This window comes from Mytilus galloprovincialis, chromosome 1 (genome assembly GCF_965363235.1).
Source record: "Mytilus galloprovincialis chromosome 1, xbMytGall1.hap1.1, whole genome shotgun sequence".
In the NCBI taxonomy this organism is placed as follows: Eukaryota; Metazoa; Mollusca; class Bivalvia; order Mytilida; family Mytilidae; genus Mytilus; species Mytilus galloprovincialis.
In genome coordinates, this window is record NC_134838.1 from 2,723,822 (window position 1) to 2,746,134 (window position 22,313).

The window sequence follows — 22,313 nt, forward strand, 5'->3', positions numbered from 1 at the left end:
ATTACACATACAATTTATCTGTATTTACTACTAAGTATATAATCTTTTTGAAACAAAGATGGACTAACTCTTTCAATCTGTCAGTCTTAGAATGAAAGTAAACCTATGATTATAAAAAAAAAAAACATATTCATTGTCTCGTCCAACACTTCATTTTAAAACACTCGACAATACAACATGTAATTGAGAAACTAAAATCAAGGCATCAATCATGGATGATTCGAGGATATTAAAAATCAAATCTAAAGTAAATTTAAACAAAAAACATAACATGACATATACAATTATCGTAACAGAATGATATATTTTAATTATTTTGTTTTACATTCCAGATGGTTAATATAAATGTACCATATGACGAATGTCAACTGTATAGACAATGTTTACAAAACAAAACAAACTGAACTTGTCTAAATATACCGCTGTTCAAAAGTCATAAATAGATTGAGAGAAACCGAATCCAGGTTTCAAACTAAAACCGAGAAAAACAAATGAACAACAGAAACACTGAAGTGCAAAAAAAAAAAAAAAACGCCAAACATACATAGGAACGAACTATTTGATAACAACTGCCACATTCCTGATTTGGAACAGAACATTTTAAGAAAAAATGGTGGATTGAAACTAGTTTAAAAGGCAAAAATCTAGGTATCATTTAAACCTAATATTTAAATGATACATGTTTAAACAAGTCTACAGATCGATTATTGTTGCACTATCATATTTTGTCTTCAAGTATTTGAGCTGGCTTTACAAATAAAAAAAATGCAGTTTCAGATAGAATCAAATTGGATCCTTCGTTTTTATTGTAAAATTTCATATAAATAATGTCTTTGTCACCTTAGAACACTTCCATTACCATAGTCAAATATTGGAATCCATTAGTCCTTTCAACAATACCAATCACTTGACCAAACTTGATGGTGCGTTAGTATAACTAGTGCCATTTCAAAATTACAAATTTTGGTCACATTGATAATCCTTTGTTCATAGATTGAAACTTATTGATGTAATAATCATATATATAAATAAGAAGATGTATCATGAGTGCCAATGAGACAACTCTCCATCAAAGTCATGATGTGTAAAAAGTAAACAATTATAGATTAAGGTACGGTATTCAACACGGAGTCTTGTCTCACACCGAACAGCAAGCCCCAAAAATTACTAGTATAAAACCATTCAAACGGGAAAACCAACGGTCTAATCTATATAATCAAAGTACTGAAGTACTGAACATCGGATGACCGCAAGTGTTTTTGGATGGTCCGACAAGCGCTTGTCTCAGAATAAAATCACATCTCAAACATGAAAGTGAAGTTAATGTACAGATATAATTTTTTTCTAGGACAAGTTCGTGCGTGGATGATAAATTAATGACAGGGAACACAACCTCACCGTAATGACTATATTATATTGTAGTGATACAAATCAGTATACCCGCCGTTTTATTGTTATATATTATATTAATACTTGTATATTATACGGAAGCGTATTAGCGCCACACATTTTTTTTTTTTTTATTTTTCTTCCTATGTTTGCGTTTTAACGCAAACCTTTGCAATATAACGCAAACCTTTGCGATATAACGCAAACCTTTTGCGTTATAACGCAAACCTTTTGCGTTATAACGCAAACCTTTGCGATATAACGCAAACCTTTGCGTTATAACGCAAACATTTGTTTTATCTTATTTCTTATTTAAGATTCAAAAGGAAACAGTAGTTATTAATGGAGGAGGCTGTATATAATAAAATTTATCACCTTTGTAGTAATTGCAAAGTAAACTGCTTGAATAATTAGATCATATCAATGACTAATAATGAGCAGAATAATATAAGAAGATGTGGTATGAGTGCCAATAAGAAAACTCTCCATCTAAGTCATTATTCGTAAAAGTAAACCATCATAGGCCGAATTACGGTCTTCAACACGGAGCATTGGCTCACACTGAACAACAAACTATAAAGGTCCCCAAAAACGATATCCAAGTTACTACTAGTATGTATATTACAAAGAAAATTGAGTAAATTGAGGTTATACCTAAAAAAAAATCAACCCTGCTAATATAGCTATAACCGAATATAAATATACTTCCAAAGTAAGCTCTCGTTTGAGAACTGTGTAAAGTAGGTTAGATTCAAACAAGCTACCCTTTGGCAATAAATGTATAGAATGAAGATGTTTTATTAATAAAATTATGTTCTCTCTATTCAAATTGCTACCCAAGCATCTTAAAAATACTTCATTCTATTGAAATGAAAATTCAATGACTTTCTATCAAAGAATCTTGATCATATTCTGAGATTTAAAAAAAATGTTTCCTTATTAATAATTCATTTTAAAGCAGAAAGATCATTTTGTCTATTTGACTTGGAGGTTTCACAGTTGTATGACATTATTTTTGATCTTTCAATTTTAATATGACTATATACTAAACTATATCTATTTTCTTGTTAAATTATATACTTTTCTGAAGCACAATTCAGTCTTAATTTATGTATAATTGCACTTCAATTATTCCATTATTCCTATGCATATTTATTATAATGATTTGGCCTTGTATGTATGTTTCTTTTTTTATCTACTAGTAAATCACATCCGAAATGAATGACAGACGAACATATATACAAAACTTAATGAATAATTGAAATCAAGATATTTGCGTTATAACGCAAAGGTTTGCGTTATAACGCAAACATAGGAAGAAAAATAAAAAAAAATAAAAATGTGTGGCGCTAATACGCTTCCGTAATATTACAATTACATGTATATATAATTTTCATGCATTCGAATATCATTCTATTATACTATATTAATAATAGTGCAGTACAAGTGCATGGTGGACTGTAATAATTCGATTTTTCTAATAGAATGGATTTGAGTAGGCACTCGTATTTTCCCGCAAAAAAATGTTGAATCATCCATACAGAGTTATCGTTCCTTGAAATTACAAACGTTCTTGAGATATTCTTTCGCATGCGTGTGCATAGATATTAATGATTTTTTACTTATATGCATATACATACAACAAAACATTTTAATATTATTAATTTATCCTCTTTACAAGTATTTGATGAGTATTCATTGAAGAAATGAATGTATAACAAGCGATAAGGAATGTAAGTATGCACTTGATGATGTCTACGTATTCATCATGTTTATAGATCGGTTAAAAACCCAAAACGAAATTTACGTAATGGAAATCTAGGCGATAGCAATACACCTAAATGTCCTCACAGTCATCCTCTGTAAAAACGAGAAACGAGAAACACTTGCTTTATGTATCAATGTATTCTCGAAATAAAAGTAAGATCAAGTGCTGTTCATGGATTGTTAAAGGCACGATTAAAGAGGAATAAGAATTTTAATCAAACCTGAATACACAGGCACTTAATTTTTGTCTCAGAATTTTTTTTCCTCTATATACCTTAATATATTAAGGTATATAGGGAAAACAAAATTCTGAGACACGTGCAGAATTTTTTCCCCTGTATACCTTAATATAACAAGGTTATATTAAGGTATATAGGGGGAAAACAGTCTGAGACAAGTGCCTGTGCCTGAACAGCTGATAACGGTAACTTATTTTAAAGAGTGTTTGTTAAAATGTCGATGAATAGATCTATTGATGAAATGTGGCTATTTATGTCGATACCATTTACATTTAGATAATATATTTCCGGAGTATCCTTTTCCTTCCTCGTTTTTGTGCCTTATGCACATTTAAAACACGTGATTACTGCTTTTGTCGTATAATATTATGCTTATGTAGAAGAAAGACACTTGATGCTCCGACAGATTCAAACATTTTAACAGGTCAGACATTATAATAGTATTTCATAATTAGTGACGGATTTAAATTTATAAAGTTTAGTGAATGTTCATTTTTGTTTTATGAATTATAACAAATAATTGTTTCGTCTATCTAATGTTTTAATAGCTTGAAAAAAAATCGTATTATCAATCTCTGACCTTCATAGCGAATTTAAAATACGTTGTTGTCCTTGGTCACAAGTTATTTTGTACAATTTTTATACTAGTATACAGTATCGAATGACGAATAGTAAGACCGCGCTGAAGTCAAAATGTATATTTTAGTTTCGTTCAGGAAAAACGATATACTTCTCTCGTTTTAATAAAAAAAAATTGAATTATTTGAAGATACTCTGAGCTCAATAATGATCATTTGATGCGCATTATCTTGACTTATTGATTAGAATCGGAAACGATCGTAACTGTCCAGATTATTTTTCGTATCAAGAAATACGCAGAAAAAAGTACTTACCACGAAATGTAGATAAAGTGTTAGTTTAAACAATATTTATTCAGATAAATCAATATAAAACGATATTATACAAATGAAATAATATTAAGGATTCAGAAACAAGCAATTTGCTTTTACAAATCTGTCTCCTTTTACAAAAATAATACACTTATTGAACAATACATAAATATAAATACTGGCATGCTCTGCAATAAATATATGAATAGAAGAAGAAGATGCTTTATATTTCCATAAAATGGGCTCACAAGGAGCATAATATAATATCATTATAATATTATTATTTTACAAATATAATAAACAATACAGTATACATAGTTACAAACACAAATAAGAAACAACAGTTTTCATGTATTAGTATATATATAGGAGTATACATAAAACCTTCGTCTCAGGCACACATCTAGAAAGTAACAAAAAAGAATACTGTGAGTAGGCTGAATATATCTAGCTGAACTGCAGGAGGCACCAAGGGAGGGTGATATATGGCATGTGGGTGCATATGAAAAAGGTGAAAGAAGAAGAAAAAAAAATAATGAGAAAAAAAAATGTATACAGTGTGAAATGCTTGGGTTCCTATTGAGTGATGAAGCATTAACATCAAGGGTTAAAACGTTTACTTTTAATAATATATTTCTGCACCAAACTAAATAAAAAACAATTTTGCTGATCTGAGAGTACCGTTGATCCAAAAAGCAATGTTTTTGTGTTAACTTGGACAGGAAGAACTGAAACAGAATCTAATAGTTCATATCTTAAATTAATGTATATAGGACAAGATAACAGGAGTGAGAATTTGTTTCTACATCACCACAACGACAATTTGGAGAGTCTACTAAATTACGAACGAAAAGGTGAGAATTCAATGAACTTGAATCCATTCTTAAGCGAGCATGAAAAATTTGACCAAAACGATGTCCTATATAATAATACGCTGGGACCTTACTGTTTTGGGTACTAATTTGTTGTTTGAATAATGATAGAGATTCACATTTTCTTATGTTTAAGTTAAGAGTGTTCCATAGTTTTGTTGTAGCAGGGATGAAATATTCAGAATATAAACGGGTCCGTGTGTTGACTTGTGTAATATTATTTCTTTGTCTTGTATTATGATCATGCCTACTTACTACTGAAGTCTCTTAAATACTCTGGAGTTTTATTATTCAAAATTTTGTGATAATGAATTAGTCTATGACTGCGTCGTCTTTCGGATAATTTTTCCCATCGAGTTTCAACATATATATTGTTTATACGTTATTATAGTATTAATGAATGGGTGTTTTTATAATTGCCCTGTTATATGTCCAAGGTCTGTTATAATGGTCGAGGAAGTCTGTAATGGCCCGAGGCAACGCCGAGGGCCATTACAGACATCCGAGGCCATTATTACTGACCGAGGACATATAACAGAGCCATTATAAAAACGCTCATTTCTTAATACATTTATTAACCAACTAAATAAAAGTGTATGTGTTAATATACCAAATATCCAAGATATTAAGTTGACAGAAGTTATGTGTTGAAAAACAGGAGGAACAGTGATCCTTATATATGGTTCTTTAATGTTGATTGTTGGTTACTAAATTAAATAAAATACAAAAAAAAATATACTCTTTACAACTTAATTTTATTAACTTTATTAAAAACCCTAACTGTGCTTTATACAGACAAACCGGGCATTAATACAGGGCCATTACAGAAAAACAGGGCCAATACAGAAAAAACAGGGCCATTACAGAAAAACAGGACCATTACAGAAAAACAGGGCCATTACAGAAAAACTGGGCCATTACAGAAAAAAACAAGGCCATTACAGAAAAACAGGGCCATTACAGAAAATATGTTATTTTTAATAACCAGTCATTTTTGGCAATAATGTACTTAGTTGGTTAATAAACGAAGGTAAAGTGTATTAAGTATATCATAACGTGCATTTCACCGACTTTTCACGTACGCTATTTACCAACTTCTTATTCATCAAAATACTTTATAATGTCATAATTTTGCTTGCATGCATTTTTTTCTGATGAAACAGTACAAAAAAGCGAGGTTATCCGACAACACAATTTACATGCGGGACTTTAACTTAAGGTTGTTAATCCTAATTCTCAAAAACAATTCGACATTTTTACACGCGGATCGCGAAGAAGACCCCTAATTGAACAGTCACATAAGTAGAAATTAATATCCACATAACACATTTGTTCAATATTGATGTGGAATACCATATGACTTTATTGTATAAGTACAGACAGAGTACAGATACATATAATAGATGTATTATATGTCTCTGGTACAGATAAAGCAAATATTAATTTGTGTACTTTGTTTCAGTACAATAGTTGCATGGCTGATTGCAGGATAATTTTTTATATTTGGTCATGTTTTGCTTCGGCAATTTATTTTTCCAGACGTTGACTATAAACCCAGTTGAATGTTATAAAATTTGTCATATATTCATTTATTCAAGCTTCTTTTCGACCGTCTAAGCTTACAAACAAAAACACTAGACCTATTAACCTTTGAACTACACGCAAGATGTATTATCAACGCGATCGATTGAAAATCTTTAAATAAAATAAAACAGGGTGATATTGATACTTCGATCTGACTACAAATGTCTTTCTATGTCAGACTTCCATTTTACCTTGAATTATAAGCTTACTTTTAAAATTAGATACGCAGTTAATTTTCAAAATAATAACACATTACACCGCAAAATATTTACACTATAACATATAGGATAGAATAATATAATGAAATGACTATTTATTGAACTTTATCCGCTTTTAAAGCTTAGACGTAACCTGTTCAAATAAAGGAACAAAACATGTTTACTCAACATGTTTTTCAGACCAGAAAAAGATGTATTTTAAGTGGTGTTGTGCATGCCTTTGCTGACCTCGTATCTCGTTATCAATACGTACATATAAACATGCATTCCTAAATTACCTGAATTTTATCAATATCTATAGCCTTGTAATTTGTATTTTTATAGATGTCACAGCTCGCATTATAACCATACCTGGATCAGCTGTTATAAAACAACAATAGGACAAATATGGCTGGTGAGAATGAACGGACGGTTGTGCTGTGTATGGATGGGAGCTATCATTCAGAATTAGCTTTTGATTGTAAGTATACTTTAATATGGTTCTATTTTTAATCTCAAGGCTAGGGTTAAAGTATCACGGAGTGAGTGTTTGCTTTTATTTTATAAACTTAAATTGGAGTTTTAAACTTTAGCAAAACGTCTTTACCACCGTAGTACCATTACAGATAAGCTACATAAACAGGAATACATGAAAAGAAGAAAACATTGGAATTGGTACTTGGGAAAGACATGTGATCAACAATAAGAAAGTCAACAGGTCAGTCATATCTTATGAAGCTGTTTTGCTCTGTAAGATTGCCGATAAGTCGAAAGAATCAACTATTCTCAATTTTACTTAAAAACTAGGGACATAACAGGTTTCTGGCAGTGTTTTTATTTTATGGGGGAAAAAACATGGAGTTTGTACATGCGGATACGATGATAAATGAGCTTCCGAAGGATTACGAATGCATATAAATCGGAGTTTAGTATGACGTCCATTATCACTGTACTAGTATACATATTTTTAGGGGCCAGCTGAAGGACACCTACGGGTGCGGGAATTCTCGCTACATTGAAGACCCATTGGTGGTCTTCGGCTGTTGTCTGCTCTATGGTCGGGTTGTTGTCGCTTTGACACATTCCCCATTTCCTTTCTCAATTTTATGTTTCTGTATTGTTATGTTTTTATTTCGATCCTCAATTGTACTCTTAAAAATTTATAATAAAATGTTGATAATTATAAGACGGGTACTTATACATCCTCACAACAAAAAGACATTAAGTACGGCTCTTAGAGTTCTCGTAGTTACTGAGAGGTAGTGTAAAGTCAATAACAACTAATAAATCAAAGCGCTGTAAGCGCTGAAGGCAGTTAACCAAAAACCAAGGCAACCGTAATTATGAAAACTGTGGCAATGTTGCCTCAACACTAAACATTCATATATAGTACATTCATGTTTATCTAATGATTTATTTATTAAGGCAAATAATTTATATGTTATCAAGGTTTCAAAAGCAATGCATATATCAATGTATATATTTTTATGGTGAGTCTGCAGTGGTACAAGTTCCCAATGATTGCAGTTGTTCTACTTGGTAGTTAACCTTGGTTTTATTTGACTGCTAGAAGTTCAAGTTGACTTAGTATGAACATGTAATAGTATGAATGGACTGGTTTCCCTGGAAAGAAAACTGAGCTTGTGTTCTATAGTACAAAAGTTATGAGACACGAATTAGATAAATGTTCACTACAACAGGGATCAAAGGTGAGGTCTGACTGACCTGCCCATAGTAAATGTAAATGATTTGTTATTTTGTCCCATACATATGAATATATATAATTTAGGGGTGGGGATCTCAACGGTTTTCAAACAGGTAGGGGTAGGCAGAGGATTTAGGGGGGCAGGGCCCCCCCCCCCTTTTTGGGAAAAAAAATTGGTTGCTTATATAGGAAATTACTGAAGCGTGACTGGAGCGGGCCCCCACTTATGAAAATTTCTGGATCCGCCACTGGGGGTAGGGTGACCCTAGGGTCTTCCCCTACATTTCATTTTATTTGTTATATTGTCCCATACATGAATATATATGGTTTAGGGGTGGGGATCTCATTGGTTTCCAAGTTCTTAAACAGGAGGGGTAGGGTGACCCCAGGGACTCCATCTATATTTCATTTAATTAGTTATATTGGCCCATACATGAATATATATTGTTTTGGTGTGGGATCTCAACCGTTTCCAAGTTCTCAAACAGGAGGGTTGGGGTGATCACAGGGACTTCCCCTATATTTTATTTGACTTGTTATATTGTCCCATACATGAGTATATATGGTTTAGGGGTAAGGATCTTGACCATTTCCAAGTTCTCAAACAGAAGGGTATACAGTGACCTCAGGGACTCACCCTATCTTTCATTTGAATTGTTATATTGTCCCGAACATGAATATATGGTTAAAGGGTGGCGATCTCAACGGGTTTCAAATTCTCAAACAGGAGGGGGTGGGGTGACCCAAGGCACTCCCCCTATATTTCATCTGATTTGTTATATTGTCCCATACATGAATATATATGGTTTAGGGGTGGGGATCTGGACCATTTTTAAATTCTAAAACAGGAAGGGTGGGGTGACCCCCAGCGACTCTTCCTATATTTCATTTGATTTTTCATATTGTCACAAACATGAATATATATGGTTAAGGGGTGTTGATCTCGACCGTTTCCAAGTTCTCAAACAGGAGGGGGTGGGGTAACTCCAGGGACTCCCCCTATATTTCATTTTATTTATTATATTGTCCTATACTTGAATATATGCAAGAGCAGATTCAGGGGGAGGGGTGTTGCAGGCTTGCACCCCCTTAAATTTGCAAAGCATGGGTTGTTCTCAGCTTAATAAAAAATATTCCGATAATTTTACCTCAAATTTTTTTAGCCTCGCTCTGCTCGGCGAAAATTTAAGTTTGTGCCCCTCCTAGCCTAAAATCCTGGATCTGCCCCTCATATGGTTTAGGGGTGGGGAGCTCGACTGTTTCCAAGTTATCAAACAGGAGGGGGTAGAGTGGCCCAAAGAATGCCACCTATATATCTTATGATTTACTTACATTCAGGTATATATAATATAGTTGCATTATTTGTTAAAATAAAGAAAGAAACTTTCAGCTACTTTAATTGACCCTTCAAAATTGAGAAAAACAAATATTCCTTCGAAATTGCAGTAATATGTTTACACTTTAAAAGCATCTCACATGCATTATCATCATTTATCACTTATAAAGAAAATTTAGACTGTGACCATGAACATGTATATTGTTAGATATACTGTTCCCAGCTGTCACGTTGTATTGGATTTTTAAATTAAAATTTGTCAAAAAGTAATTTTGAGTTTCTGTATAAAATATTTTTCTGCTTTTTCTTTCTTTTACATATATCTTTTGGTTTACAATTCTAGTGTTTATATTCATTTACCATGCATAGATTTATTTTTTCACCTGCTTTGATTTATTTTGTAAATGATCGCCAAACCCGGAATTATCCTTATCCGCTTCCGGAATCGGATCCGATACTGTAAAATTTTGTCTTCACGGCCGCCATTGTTATGTGTTTACAATGTTGTTTTTGTCAATCAGATACGAATTTACTCGAATTTATACAATATTTGTCGGCGATTTTCTGTATAAAGCTAGCGGTTGAACAAAATGAACATCGCTGTCATGAATAATAATGATAAAAATAAGTTTTTAGCTCGTTTAATTGGAGACTTTGGTGACTTGCATGGAAGGTTTGCAAAGTAATTTCTTATTTTCTTTCAAGTGGAAGGTGTCTACGTCGGGCGTAGCTAGAAACCAACCATCCTAGTCGAAATTCCGCTTGCAAAAGTGGAAGGTCGCGGACCTCGGACCACCGCTAATTTGCACACCTGCCTCCAAATTGAAAAGCTACGAAAATTTCTTTTTCTAATTTGAAATTGCCGCCAACAGCGTGAACAGTTGACATTATTATATAATAGACTACTGACGTAATTGTACTACGTATTGATGACAAACAATATCACTACGACTTTTGCCATTTGGGAAATCTAAACTACTTGTCTTAAGAGATTTTCGGCGATTAAATATTTCATACAATTGTTCTTTGACATCTTAGCTAAAAGTACAAGTCATAATGAACTACACAAGGATTCTTAAAAAGCGCTACTTCCTATGTGTAACTTCAAAACTTTTGGATAAATCGACGATCATTTAAGGTTTTTCTGGTCATATTTTTAGCTCACCTGGCCCGAAGGGCCAAGTGAGCTATTCCCATCACTTTGCGTCCGGTGTCCGTCGTCGTCGTCCGTCGTCGTTAACTTTTACAAAAATCTTCTCCTCTGAAACTACTGGGCCAAATCAAACCAAACTTGGCCACAATCATCATTGGGGTATCTAGTTTAAAAAATGTGTGGCGTGACCCGGTCAACCAACCAAGATGGCCGCCACGGCTAAAAACAGAACATAGGGGTAAAATGCAGTTTTTGGCTTATAACTCAAAAACCAAAGCATTTAGAGCAAATCTGACAGGGTAAAAATGTTTATCAGGTCAAGATCTATCTGCCCTGAAATTTTCAGATGAATCGGTCAATCGGTTATTGGGTTGCTGCCCCTGAATTGGTAATTTTGAGGAAATTTTGCTGTTTTTGGTTATTATCTTGAATATTATTATAGATAGAGATAAACTGTAAACAGCAATAATGTTCAGCAAAGTAAGATCTACAAATAAGTCAGCATGACCAAAATGGTCAGTTGACCCGTTTAGGAGTTATTGCCCTTTATAGTCAATTTTTAACCATTTGTCGTAAATTAAAGTAATCTTTTACACAAATCTTCTCCTCTGAAACTACTGGGCCAAATTAATTCAAACTTGGCCACAATCATCTTTGGGGTATCTAGTTTAAAAAATGTGTGGCGTGACCTGGTCAACCAACCAAGATGGCCGCCACCGCTAAAAATAGAACATAGGGGTAAAATGCAGTTTTTGGCTTATAACTCAAAAAACAAAGCATTTTGAGGAAATCTGACATGGGATAAAAATGTTTATCAGGTCAAGATCTATCTTCTCTGAAATTTTCAGATGAATCGGTCAATGGGTTGTTGGGTTGCTGCCCCTGAATTGGTAATTTTGAGGAAATTTTGCTGTTTTTGATTATTATCTTGAATATTATTATAGATAGAGATAAACTGTTAACAGCAATAATGTTCAGCAAAGTAAGATCTACAAATAAGTCAACATGACCAAAATGGTCAGTTGACCGGTTTAGGAGTTATTGCCCTTTATAGTCAATTTTTAACCATTTTTCGTAAATTAAAGTAATCTTTTACAAAAAGCTTCTCCTCTGAAACTACTGGGTTAAATTAATTCAAACTTGGCCACAATTATCTTTGGGGTATCTAGTTTAAAAAATGTGTGGCGTGACCTGGTCAACCAACCAAGATGGCCGCCACCGCTAAAAATAGAACATAGGGGTAAAATGCAGTTTTTGGCTTATAACTCAAAAACCAAAGCATTTTGAGGAAATCTGACATGGGGATATAAATGTTTATCAGGTCAAGATCTATCTGCCCTGAAATTTTCAGATGAATCGGTCAATCGGTTGTTGTGTTGCTGCCCCTGAATTGGTGATTTTGAGGAAATTTTGCTGTTTTTTGTTATTATCTTGAATATTATTATAGATAGAGATAAATTGTAAACAGCAATAATGTTCAGCAAAGTAAGATCTACAAATAAGTCAGCATGACCAAAATGGTCAGTTGACCCCTTTAGGAGTTATTGCCCTTTATAGTCAATCTTTAACCATTTTTCATAAATCTAAGTAATCTTTTACAAAATCTCCACTGAAACTACTAGGCCACAATCATCTTTGGGGTATCTAGTTTGAAAAATGTGTCCGATGACCTGGCCATTCAACCAAGATGGCCGCCACGGCTAAAAATAGAACATAGGGGTAAAATGCAGTTTCTGGCTTATAACTATGAAACCAAAGCATCTAGAGCAATCTGACAAGAAGTTAAATTGTTAATCAAGTCAATATCTATCTGCCCTGAATTTTTCAGATGAATTGGACAACTGGTTGTTGGGTTGCTGCCCTCCAATTTGTAATTTTTAAAGAAATTTTGCCGTTTTTGGTTATCTTGAATACTATTATAGATAGCGATAAACTGTAAACAGCAATAATGTTCAGCAAAGTAAGATCTACAAATAAGTCAACATGACCTAAATGGTCAATTGACCCCTTAAGGAGTTATTGCCCTTTATAGTCAATTTTTAACAATTTGCATTAATTTGGTAAATTTATGTAAATTTTTACCAAATATAGTTCTCTGTTACTAATGGGCAAAGTTCATTATAGATATAATTGTAAGAAGCAAAATCGTTCAGTAAAGTAAGAACTTCAAACACATCACCATCACCAAAATACAATTTTGTCATGAATCCATTTGTGTCCTTTGTTTAATATGCACATAGACCAAGGTGAGCGACACAGGCTCTTTAGAGCCTCTAGTTGTGTTTTGGTCTGTTTTTCTCATACTTTATGCAATAGGTCTACTATATTTGTTGTATGGAATAATTGTAAGGTGAACATGTCTAGCGGACAGATGTCATCTGACCTTGACCTCATTTTCATGGTTCAGTGGTCAAAGTTAAGTTTTTTGAGTTTTGGTCTTTTTATCTGATACTATACGCCATAGGTCAACTATATTTAGTGTATGGAAATATTTTATGATTTATATATTAGTCGCGCAGGTTTTATTTGACCTTGACCTCATTTTCACCGTTCATTGCTCAGTCTTAGGTTTTTGTGTTTTGGTCTATTTTTCTTAAACTATAAGTATTAGGTCAACTATATTTGTTTATGGAAGCATTGTTAGCTGTACATGTCAGCCTGACATGGTTCATCTGACCTTGACCTCATTTTCATGGTTCATTGGTCTTTGTTTAGTTATCTTGGTTAATTATGTGACAGCTGTAATAAAGCTTTATACTTAGGACTATCAACATAATATCAATGATTAGTAAAGAAGGTGAGACATTTCAATGTGTGCACTCTTGTTGGTTATTATCTTGAATATTATTATAGATAGAGATAAACTGTAAACATCAATAATGTTAAGCAAAGTAAGATTTACAAATAAGTCAACATGACGGAAATGGTCAATTGACCCCTAAGGAGTTATTGTCTTTTATAGTCAATTTTTAGCAATTTTCATAAAATTTGTAAATTTTAACTAACATTTTCCACTGAAACTACTGGGCCAAGTTCATTATAGATAGAGATAATTGTAAGTAGCAAGAATGTTCAGTAAAGTAAGATGTACAAACACATCACCATCACCAAAACACAATTTTGTCATGAATCCATCTGCTTCCTTTGTTTAATATTCACATAGACCAAGGTGAGCGACACAGGCTCTTTAGAGCCTCTAGTTTGTTATTTTCTTGAATATTACTAAGACAGAGAATCTGACAACCTGTTGTTGGGTTGCTGCCCCTGAATTGGTAATTTTAAGGAAATTTTGCTGTTTTTGGTTATTATCTTGAATATTATTATAGATAGAGATAAACTGTATACAGCAATAATGTACAGCAAAGTAAGACCTAAAAATAATTCACAATTACCAAAATGGTCAATTGACCCCCTAAGGCTAAGGAGTTATTGTCCTTTATAGTCAATTTTTAACAATTTTCATAAAATTTGTAAATTTTTACTACCATTTTCCACTGAAACTACTGGGCCAAGTTCATTATAGATAAGGATAATTGTAAGCAGCAAGAATGTTTGGTAAAGTAAGATCTACAAACACATCACCATCATTAAAACACAATTTTGTCATGAATCCATCTGCTTCTTTTGTTAAATATGCACATAGACATAAGACATTGAGTGACACTGGCTCTTTAGAGATAAACTGTAAACAGCAATAATGTACAGCAAAGTAAGACCTAAAAATAAGTTAACATGACCAACATGGTCAATTGACCCCCTAACACTAAGGAGTTATTGTCCTTTATAGTCAATTTTTAACAATTTTCATAAAATTTGTAAATTTTTACTACCATTTTCCACTGAAACTACTGGGCCAAGTTCATTATAGATAAGGATAATTGTAAGCAGCAAGAATGTTTGGTAAAGTAAGATCTACAAACACATCACCATCATTAAAACACAATTTTGTCATGAATCCATCTGCTTCTTTTGTTAAATATGCACATAGACATAAGACATTGAGTGACACTGGCTCTTTAGAGATAAACTGTAAACAGCAATAATGTACAGCAAAGTAAGACCTAAAAATAAGTTAACATGACCAACATGGTCAATTGACCCCCTAAGGCTAAGGAGTTATTGTCCTTTATAGTCAATTTTTAACAATTTTCATAAAATTTGTAACTTTTTACTAACATTTTCCACTGAAACTACTGGGCCAAGTTCATTATAGATAAGGATAATTGTAGCAACAAGAATTTTCAGTAAAGAACACATCACCATCACCAAAACACAATTATGTCATGAATTTATCTGTGTCTATTGTTTAATATGCACATAGACCAAGGTGAGCGACACAGGCTCTTGAGAGCCTCTAGTTTGTAATCCAGAATAAAAAGTATTAAAAAAGTGTTCAATTAGTTATATATAACATAGTAGCGAGCTAGATAATAACAATGGCAAGTATTTCAGCATTTATTGGGTAGAACACAAATCTAGGGCGCTCGCATAATGCAGCTTAACTGCATAAAAATCATGCATTTAAGATTAATTCTTAATCAGTACACATCCAACGTTCAATGAATTTAGTGTAAAGACGACTTAAACAGTCAGAAAAAAAATGACCTTGCGCAATCCCAAAATACATCTATGGACAGATTGCAGTGCCATAAATACTAAAGTGGAATAAGAGAGATGTCTAAAGACGTTTTTTGTTGACTCAACTACTGAAAGTGAATTTTATAAGTAGATATAGCAGAAATCGTCTAAAAAAGAGTAAGATAATATTAACACATGACAGAGGCAAAATGCCTTTGATCTGACTGTGGCATAATCTGGATAATGCACGGGTCAGGTGTGCATTAACTACTTCATTTATTGCACAGGCCACGTGTACTTCACGTCCTTGACAGATGTTTATTGTACAGTAATTTACGTTTGTTGATTCCATTGCTACTACAGATATTTGTTTTTCTCCATTTTGTAAGAAATATCAAGTGGATACATGTATCTATACTGGGACATACAAATTAGTCACTTGATAAACATCAGAATAGAAAACATACAAAACAAATGTAGTAGCATTACAATCAACAAAATAAAAATCTAAATAAGATAAAAAAACACAGGTTGTTATAATACTAAAATTATTTTTCCATCGTTCAAAAAGTTTAGAAACACCTTGTGACCGCATTCCTCTTAGAAGTTCAGTTACAAGAAGATAAAGTGTTTTCGCTGGATATTTCTCTCCATTCTTTTTCCGAACTTCTACTACAAATTTTCCTAAAATGCTGTTAATATCTTGAACAGACAAATCCTTCAGGTTTGGTATAATTAAACCAGTACCAATTTTAGAATTCTGCCAGTCTTCATAGACATTAACTGCCAATTTTGTGGCTTTATTTGTGTTTTTGTTCTCAGCATCTTCAATAAGTGTATCAATTTCATTGTCTGTCATTTCTGTAAACCTTGATTCGACTCCTTGTCCCTGTTCTTTAGGTTTTTCATCCTGAAATAAGATAATATCACATAATTTAACACATGGCAAAATCCGGCAGTGGCAAATATTTTATGAATATTCCGGATGAGAACAATTAAACGATAAATCTAGTCGGAATTTTCCGCAAATGATTATATCTAAGGTTCAAGTAGCGGATCCAGAACTTTTTATTAAAGGGGGAGGGCTATATGACCTAAAAGGGGGGCGCTCGTCATGTTCCAGTGATTCTCTACATAATTATCCAAATTTTCCAACAAAAGAGGGACCCGGGACCCCATCCCTTGGGTTCGTTTATGGGTCCGCACCTCAAATTATGCAATAATGGGTCTGCGCGTGGCAGATAATTCTAAAACAAAGACGTACCTTGACGTTTTTTATCTTTCCGTTTTCCGAAGGAACTTGCAACCATAGATCTAAGTCTAGTCCTAGGTCAAATGAAACAGCTGAGGTGTCGATTAAATCTCCAGATGCATTCTCATCCATCACATTATTAGGAAACTCTCCAAAAAAGTCCTCTATATTTACATTTCTCAGTTCCATTTCATTCTCCAATGTTTCTAATTCTTGTGATAAATCATATCGTCCTCCGATAATTCATGATGAAATCCGTCCATATCAGCTTCTTGTTGGGCGGATGTGATGTGATTTATGCGGGAAAACTGTTGACGTCATGTGTTAAAACAGTTATTGACCAATGAAATCGGTATATGGAATTTAATTTGCACAGCACGAGATGACCCAATAACCCTTCGCCGTTCGGGTTAAACAGGGTCACTCGAGCTGTGCAGATTAAATCCCATATACCGACTTGCTTGTTCAATAACTATAACATAACATCTACCAAGATTACAAATATTCTATAAAATCTTTAAAAAAAAGTTTTACAACCGGTGGTCATTTTGTCCAAATTTTTTATTTTATTTTTCAAAGCAATTAATGCAGGGTTTTAACCTGATACAAAAGTCTGAAAACGTTGCAATTTTTATAAATTATATTTTTAGCTTTTAGCGATTTATTGTTGCTAGAGGCTAATGTTCGATTTAAAATGTCAATGATATGAACAGCATTTGCAAAGACAATTTGAAGACACCAAGACAGTCCTTTGTTTAGGGGCCAGTTGAAGGACGCCTCCGGGTGCGGGAATTTCTCGCTACATTGAAGACCTGTTGGTGACCTTCTGCTGTTGTTTTTTCTATGGTCGGGTTGTTGTCTCTTTGGCACATTCCCCATTTCCATTCTCAATTTACTCTATATGTAAAAGGCGAAAAATATATGGCCTTCAACAATGATCAAAGCCCATACCACATAGTCAGCCATAAAAGGTACATTTTCTTCTATGAGCTGCTGCATCCTTTTAAGCAAGATATACCAATGGGCTTCTCTTTCATATTTGAAAGTCTTTGATCGTCCACGTCTATTACACTGAACAAAATTCAAAGTCGTCAGCTCTATACAGGAATAAAAAATAACACGCACTCAAAGTTACTGAAAAAAATACACATTAGTGTCAGTGCACTAGGTTTATGTAAGAGGTCGGACCTGGACATGCTGGATGAGTGTGTAAAAAACAATATTATATATAGATGCTGACAAATGTAATTCATCAATGTTGACACTAAACTATTTGTGTGTCTAAATTTGCAACAAAATACATGTTAACTGTCTCACGATATATCCACTTGATGATGCATTTTTATTGGGGTTTTTTCATTTATAAATAATGTTATTATGTAATTGGGCTAATGCTAAACCAGCGAAACTGTCTGAGCGTGAGTTTGGTTATTCTATTTAGATCCATTTAACATGTTTTTGTTTTGTCTACCAAACCTTCAGTTTCGGGCAAACAAGATAAAAGTTACACCAGGACACGTCGTCTTAACTGAAATCGGAACTTCCACTGATATCTCGAATTAAATTGCATGAAGCTATGGTTTCCTCAATTTTGCGTCTATCGTCCGTTCGTCTAATTTTGTGATGTTAAAAGTAATTCAAAGACGGGAGTATTATGTTATTTTAATATCCGACCGGCCGTAGGTATCTTTCTCACAAAGGGGCTAAAGATATCAGAGGGACATTCAAACTCATAAGTCGAAAATAAACTGACAATGGCATGGCTAAAAAGGAAAAGACAACAGACAACCAATGGAATTCAAAACAAAAAATCTAAAACTACAATCTAATGACTGAGCAAAATGAACCCTATCAAAAACTGGAAGTTATCTCAGATACTCCGTATGGGTAAACAGATCCTGCTCGACATGGCACCCGTCGTGTTGCTCATTTTAGTACATACCCCGTAACACGTCTAATTCGGTACGTCACATTCGTAAATATTGGACGGGATATGTAGTTATGACACAAGGAACATGTCATTTATGAAACAGATACTAGTATTCCATAACGGTCAACCAACTCGTGATGGCGTAAAACTTACGAAGGTGTGGTTTCAACATCACCATTAAGAATTCTTGGTTTAATAGCTTCCTTGTGAGCAGCAACCCTCTATCAAGGAAATCATGATAGGAAAGACAAGCCCGGGAATATCACAAATACAAATGTAGGTGTTGCTGGAATGTTGGGGTGGTTTATATCGTGACAGTTATACTACGTTCAGAAAGTATTATTTTCTTCTCTAAACACAACCTGTTTTATTTTAAACAACGTTGACAAGAATACTATGAGTGAATACATTTCTAGAAATTCTTATTGTACCAATAATATTGCAACCAGCGGTATTCCTTGCTGATTCTTTTAAATATCTTGTTAATTTTCTGAAGATAAAAAAGTCAAATTTTAGAGAAATTGGCAGTGAAATCATTTCTTACATTTTGATGTTTGTTTAACCATCTGACACGGGTATTTTTTACTTTGATTTAATGTTTATTATTTTTCAGGGTACAAGTCTCATATTAAAAAAGATAACGACTACGTCATAATAGCGACCTGCTTCGATAGACATGCCTATGGAATTTATGGTAATATAATTTTAATGAACATTTCTTGGGTATAATTCGGAGTTTTAGTATGACGTCCATTATCACTGAACTAGTATACATATTTGTTTAGGGTCCAGCTGAAGGACTCCTCCGGTGCGGGAGTTTCTAGCTGCATTGAAGATCCATTGGTGGCCTTCGGCTGTTGTCTGCTATATGGTCGGGTTGTTGTCTCTTCGACACATTCCCCATTTCCGTTCTCAATTTTATGATAGATTCCTGTTACCAGTGATTCATATATTAATAAAAAAAAATTCATGAGATATTAAAATTGTGTTCGCCAGTTTTTTCTACTAAAGAAGCGCCAGGATAGAAGATTACCAAGTGTGTATAATGCCTTAGAACGGTTTGTTGATAATTCAGATCATTCTTTAGTTTATGTTAGATTCCGGTTCTTTGAAATTATATCAAGCTACTTTACTAAATTCTTCATGTGACAAATGAAAAGATATAAGAGATAGTGTAATTTTTGTAAGGTTGTGAAATCTTATAGTTCGCCTTCTAAACTTTTTGTAAAAGTGGTTAAATCGTAACGATACGTGTATAAGTGCGATTCGTAAGGTCTCATATGAAAACTTCGTGTATATGAAAGGGGCATAAGGCTTAAAATGTCATTTTTAGCATGGTTACTTTTTTCTCGTTTTATGTTTTAAGTTAAGTTGAGACACTTAAGGAATTTCGCTTGTCATGTTTTGGGATTTTTGTCAAATTTTCGGAATCATCTGGTTTTATCCATTTGAACCTTAAAAAATTGCCCATTGACCCCTGTTTTTCTTTTTATAAACATTTTACATGTATAATGATAAGCCATCCAAAGAGAATATTTCCCTGCCAAAATTTCGATGGCTTATATCTCGAAAACAAGCACATTGACCTATATATTATTTTTGCTTGTTTGATTCCTTTATCAATCCCCTACCAATATAAACTAGTGTTTTGAAAATCTACTTATTTTGAAACTGAGAAGCGAACTCTCTTAAGAATGTTTTAATGTTTTAACATTTTAAAAGGTAAACGTTTGGCCCTTTGAATTCAAAAATCGAAAATTATGATAAATCTTTAAAACAAATCGTCAGATATTCATATCTATCTCTTGTTTGTTTTTTCTGTAGCATTTGGGACAGCTGATTCTGCTGAGTTGGCTTCACAACTCCAAAGAGATATTGATTCACACAAAGAGCATGCTGAAGAACTTAAGAAAAAGCTAGCTAACGAAGAAGTAAGTCTGACATATTATTCATTATCATAATTCACCATTTACCTTAAGTCACTAAGTGACAATTTTTGTTGTTTTTATAAGTGCTCTAACAATTATAAAAAGGAACTTGTTAATAAAAAAAAAACAGGAGACAGTGCAGTATTGGCCATTTGGGTGTTAGAATTTAGGTTGATATGTTCCAAATTATCATAATGCTAGTAAGTTGAATGCTTGATTGGCTTGGTATGCTGTGTTTGTATAAATATAAAAAAAGAAGACGTGGTATGATTTCCAATGAGACAACTATCCACAAAAGACCAAAATAAAACGGACATTAACAACTATAGGTCACCGTACGGCCTTCAACAATGAGCAAAGCCCATACTTCATAGTCACCTAATGTTTGCTCAAGCTTTGTTATTAAGATTGACATCTACAACTACTAGATAGGCGGGTCTTCAACTTGTTTACATTGTCTAACTTTAAATAACATTATAAGTATAATGAATACATGAATATCACAGATGCAGTATATATGGGAGGTCAATTTGAATAACCTATTGTTTTTTAAATTGTTGTGCTGTCTTATCCATGTGTAAGCAGCAGATTTGAGTCCTGTTACAATATGCATGTTTTGTTTAAAGTAAATCTTTGAAACAAAGAACGGCCCTCGTTTAAAATTATATGATCACCTTTATCGGCCAAATAAAGAAACGATTAAAAAAAAATAAGAATTCTCATGTTTGAAATAATTTCAGATGAAAGGAGAAGTTTTTATAACTGCTGGAAAGGCCGGTGAAAATGCAATCAAAGTCGCCCATGAAAGAAACGCTGCAATGATAGTGTGTGGTGCCAGAGGTCACGGCACTGTACGACGTACCATCATGGGGAGCAATAGCGAGTACATAATGCACCATGCCGACATACCTGTCATAATATGTCGACATAAACCTCACCAGAATCCTACAGCTGAACATAAACATGAGGACAAACACAAGCATTAAATCAATATACACACGTGAACGTCAGGACAAATACAAGCATTAAATCAATATACACATGTGAACGTCAGGACAAAACTAAGCATCGAATCAATAATTAAACATGACATATTTGTTCTTTTTTATATGCATTGGGTTACATTTTTTACAATGAGAATAGTGCGGCATTAACACTTATGATAATAAATGCTTTTTAAAAGATGATTGGAGTTATCTTTCTTTATATAGAGAAGAAAATGGCTTAGTCCAAGCGAAAACAAAAATTCCAATAACTAATATCTAATAACAAACCATGTTGCACAGATGTGCTTATTCTCACTTGAGATTTTTCGCTATATGTTTCATATAGCAGGTTTTAGAAGTGTTTGTGAGAGGCGAGTAAATATTTAAAATCGTTTTTACTGAATAAGTGAATGTGCCACGCCTGAACGATGAATGACATTTCCAGATTTTAAATGTGTAATGTTTCAGTGTCTTGGTTCTATAAACGACATTAAAATAACAGTTATA

The 22,313-nt window shown here is 33.4% G+C and overlaps 1 protein-coding gene across 2 annotated transcripts; it reads left to right on the top strand.

Annotated features, from left to right (window-relative positions):
* The first annotated feature begins 3,689 nt into the window (after positions 1-3,689).
* On the top strand, positions 3,690-22,005 carry LOC143063128 (putative universal stress protein SAUSA300_1656). 2 transcript variants are annotated; one of them, XM_076235104.1, is made up of 6 exons: positions 3,708-3,819; positions 5,059-5,139; positions 7,284-7,419; positions 19,506-19,586; positions 20,717-20,823; positions 21,561-22,005. In XM_076235104.1, the coding sequence occupies exons 3-6, from the start codon at positions 7,347-7,349 to the stop codon at positions 21,804-21,806; spliced, it is 507 nt and encodes a 168-aa protein (XP_076091219.1). In that variant the 5' UTR covers positions 3,708-3,819; positions 5,059-5,139; positions 7,284-7,346; the 3' UTR covers positions 21,807-22,005. The 2 variants fall into 2 exon arrangements, with proteins under 2 accessions (XP_076091226.1, XP_076091219.1); XM_076235111.1 differs by lacking the exon at positions 5,059-5,139 and having other exon boundaries at positions 3,690-3,819.
* Positions 22,006-22,313: the final 308 nt, after the last annotated feature.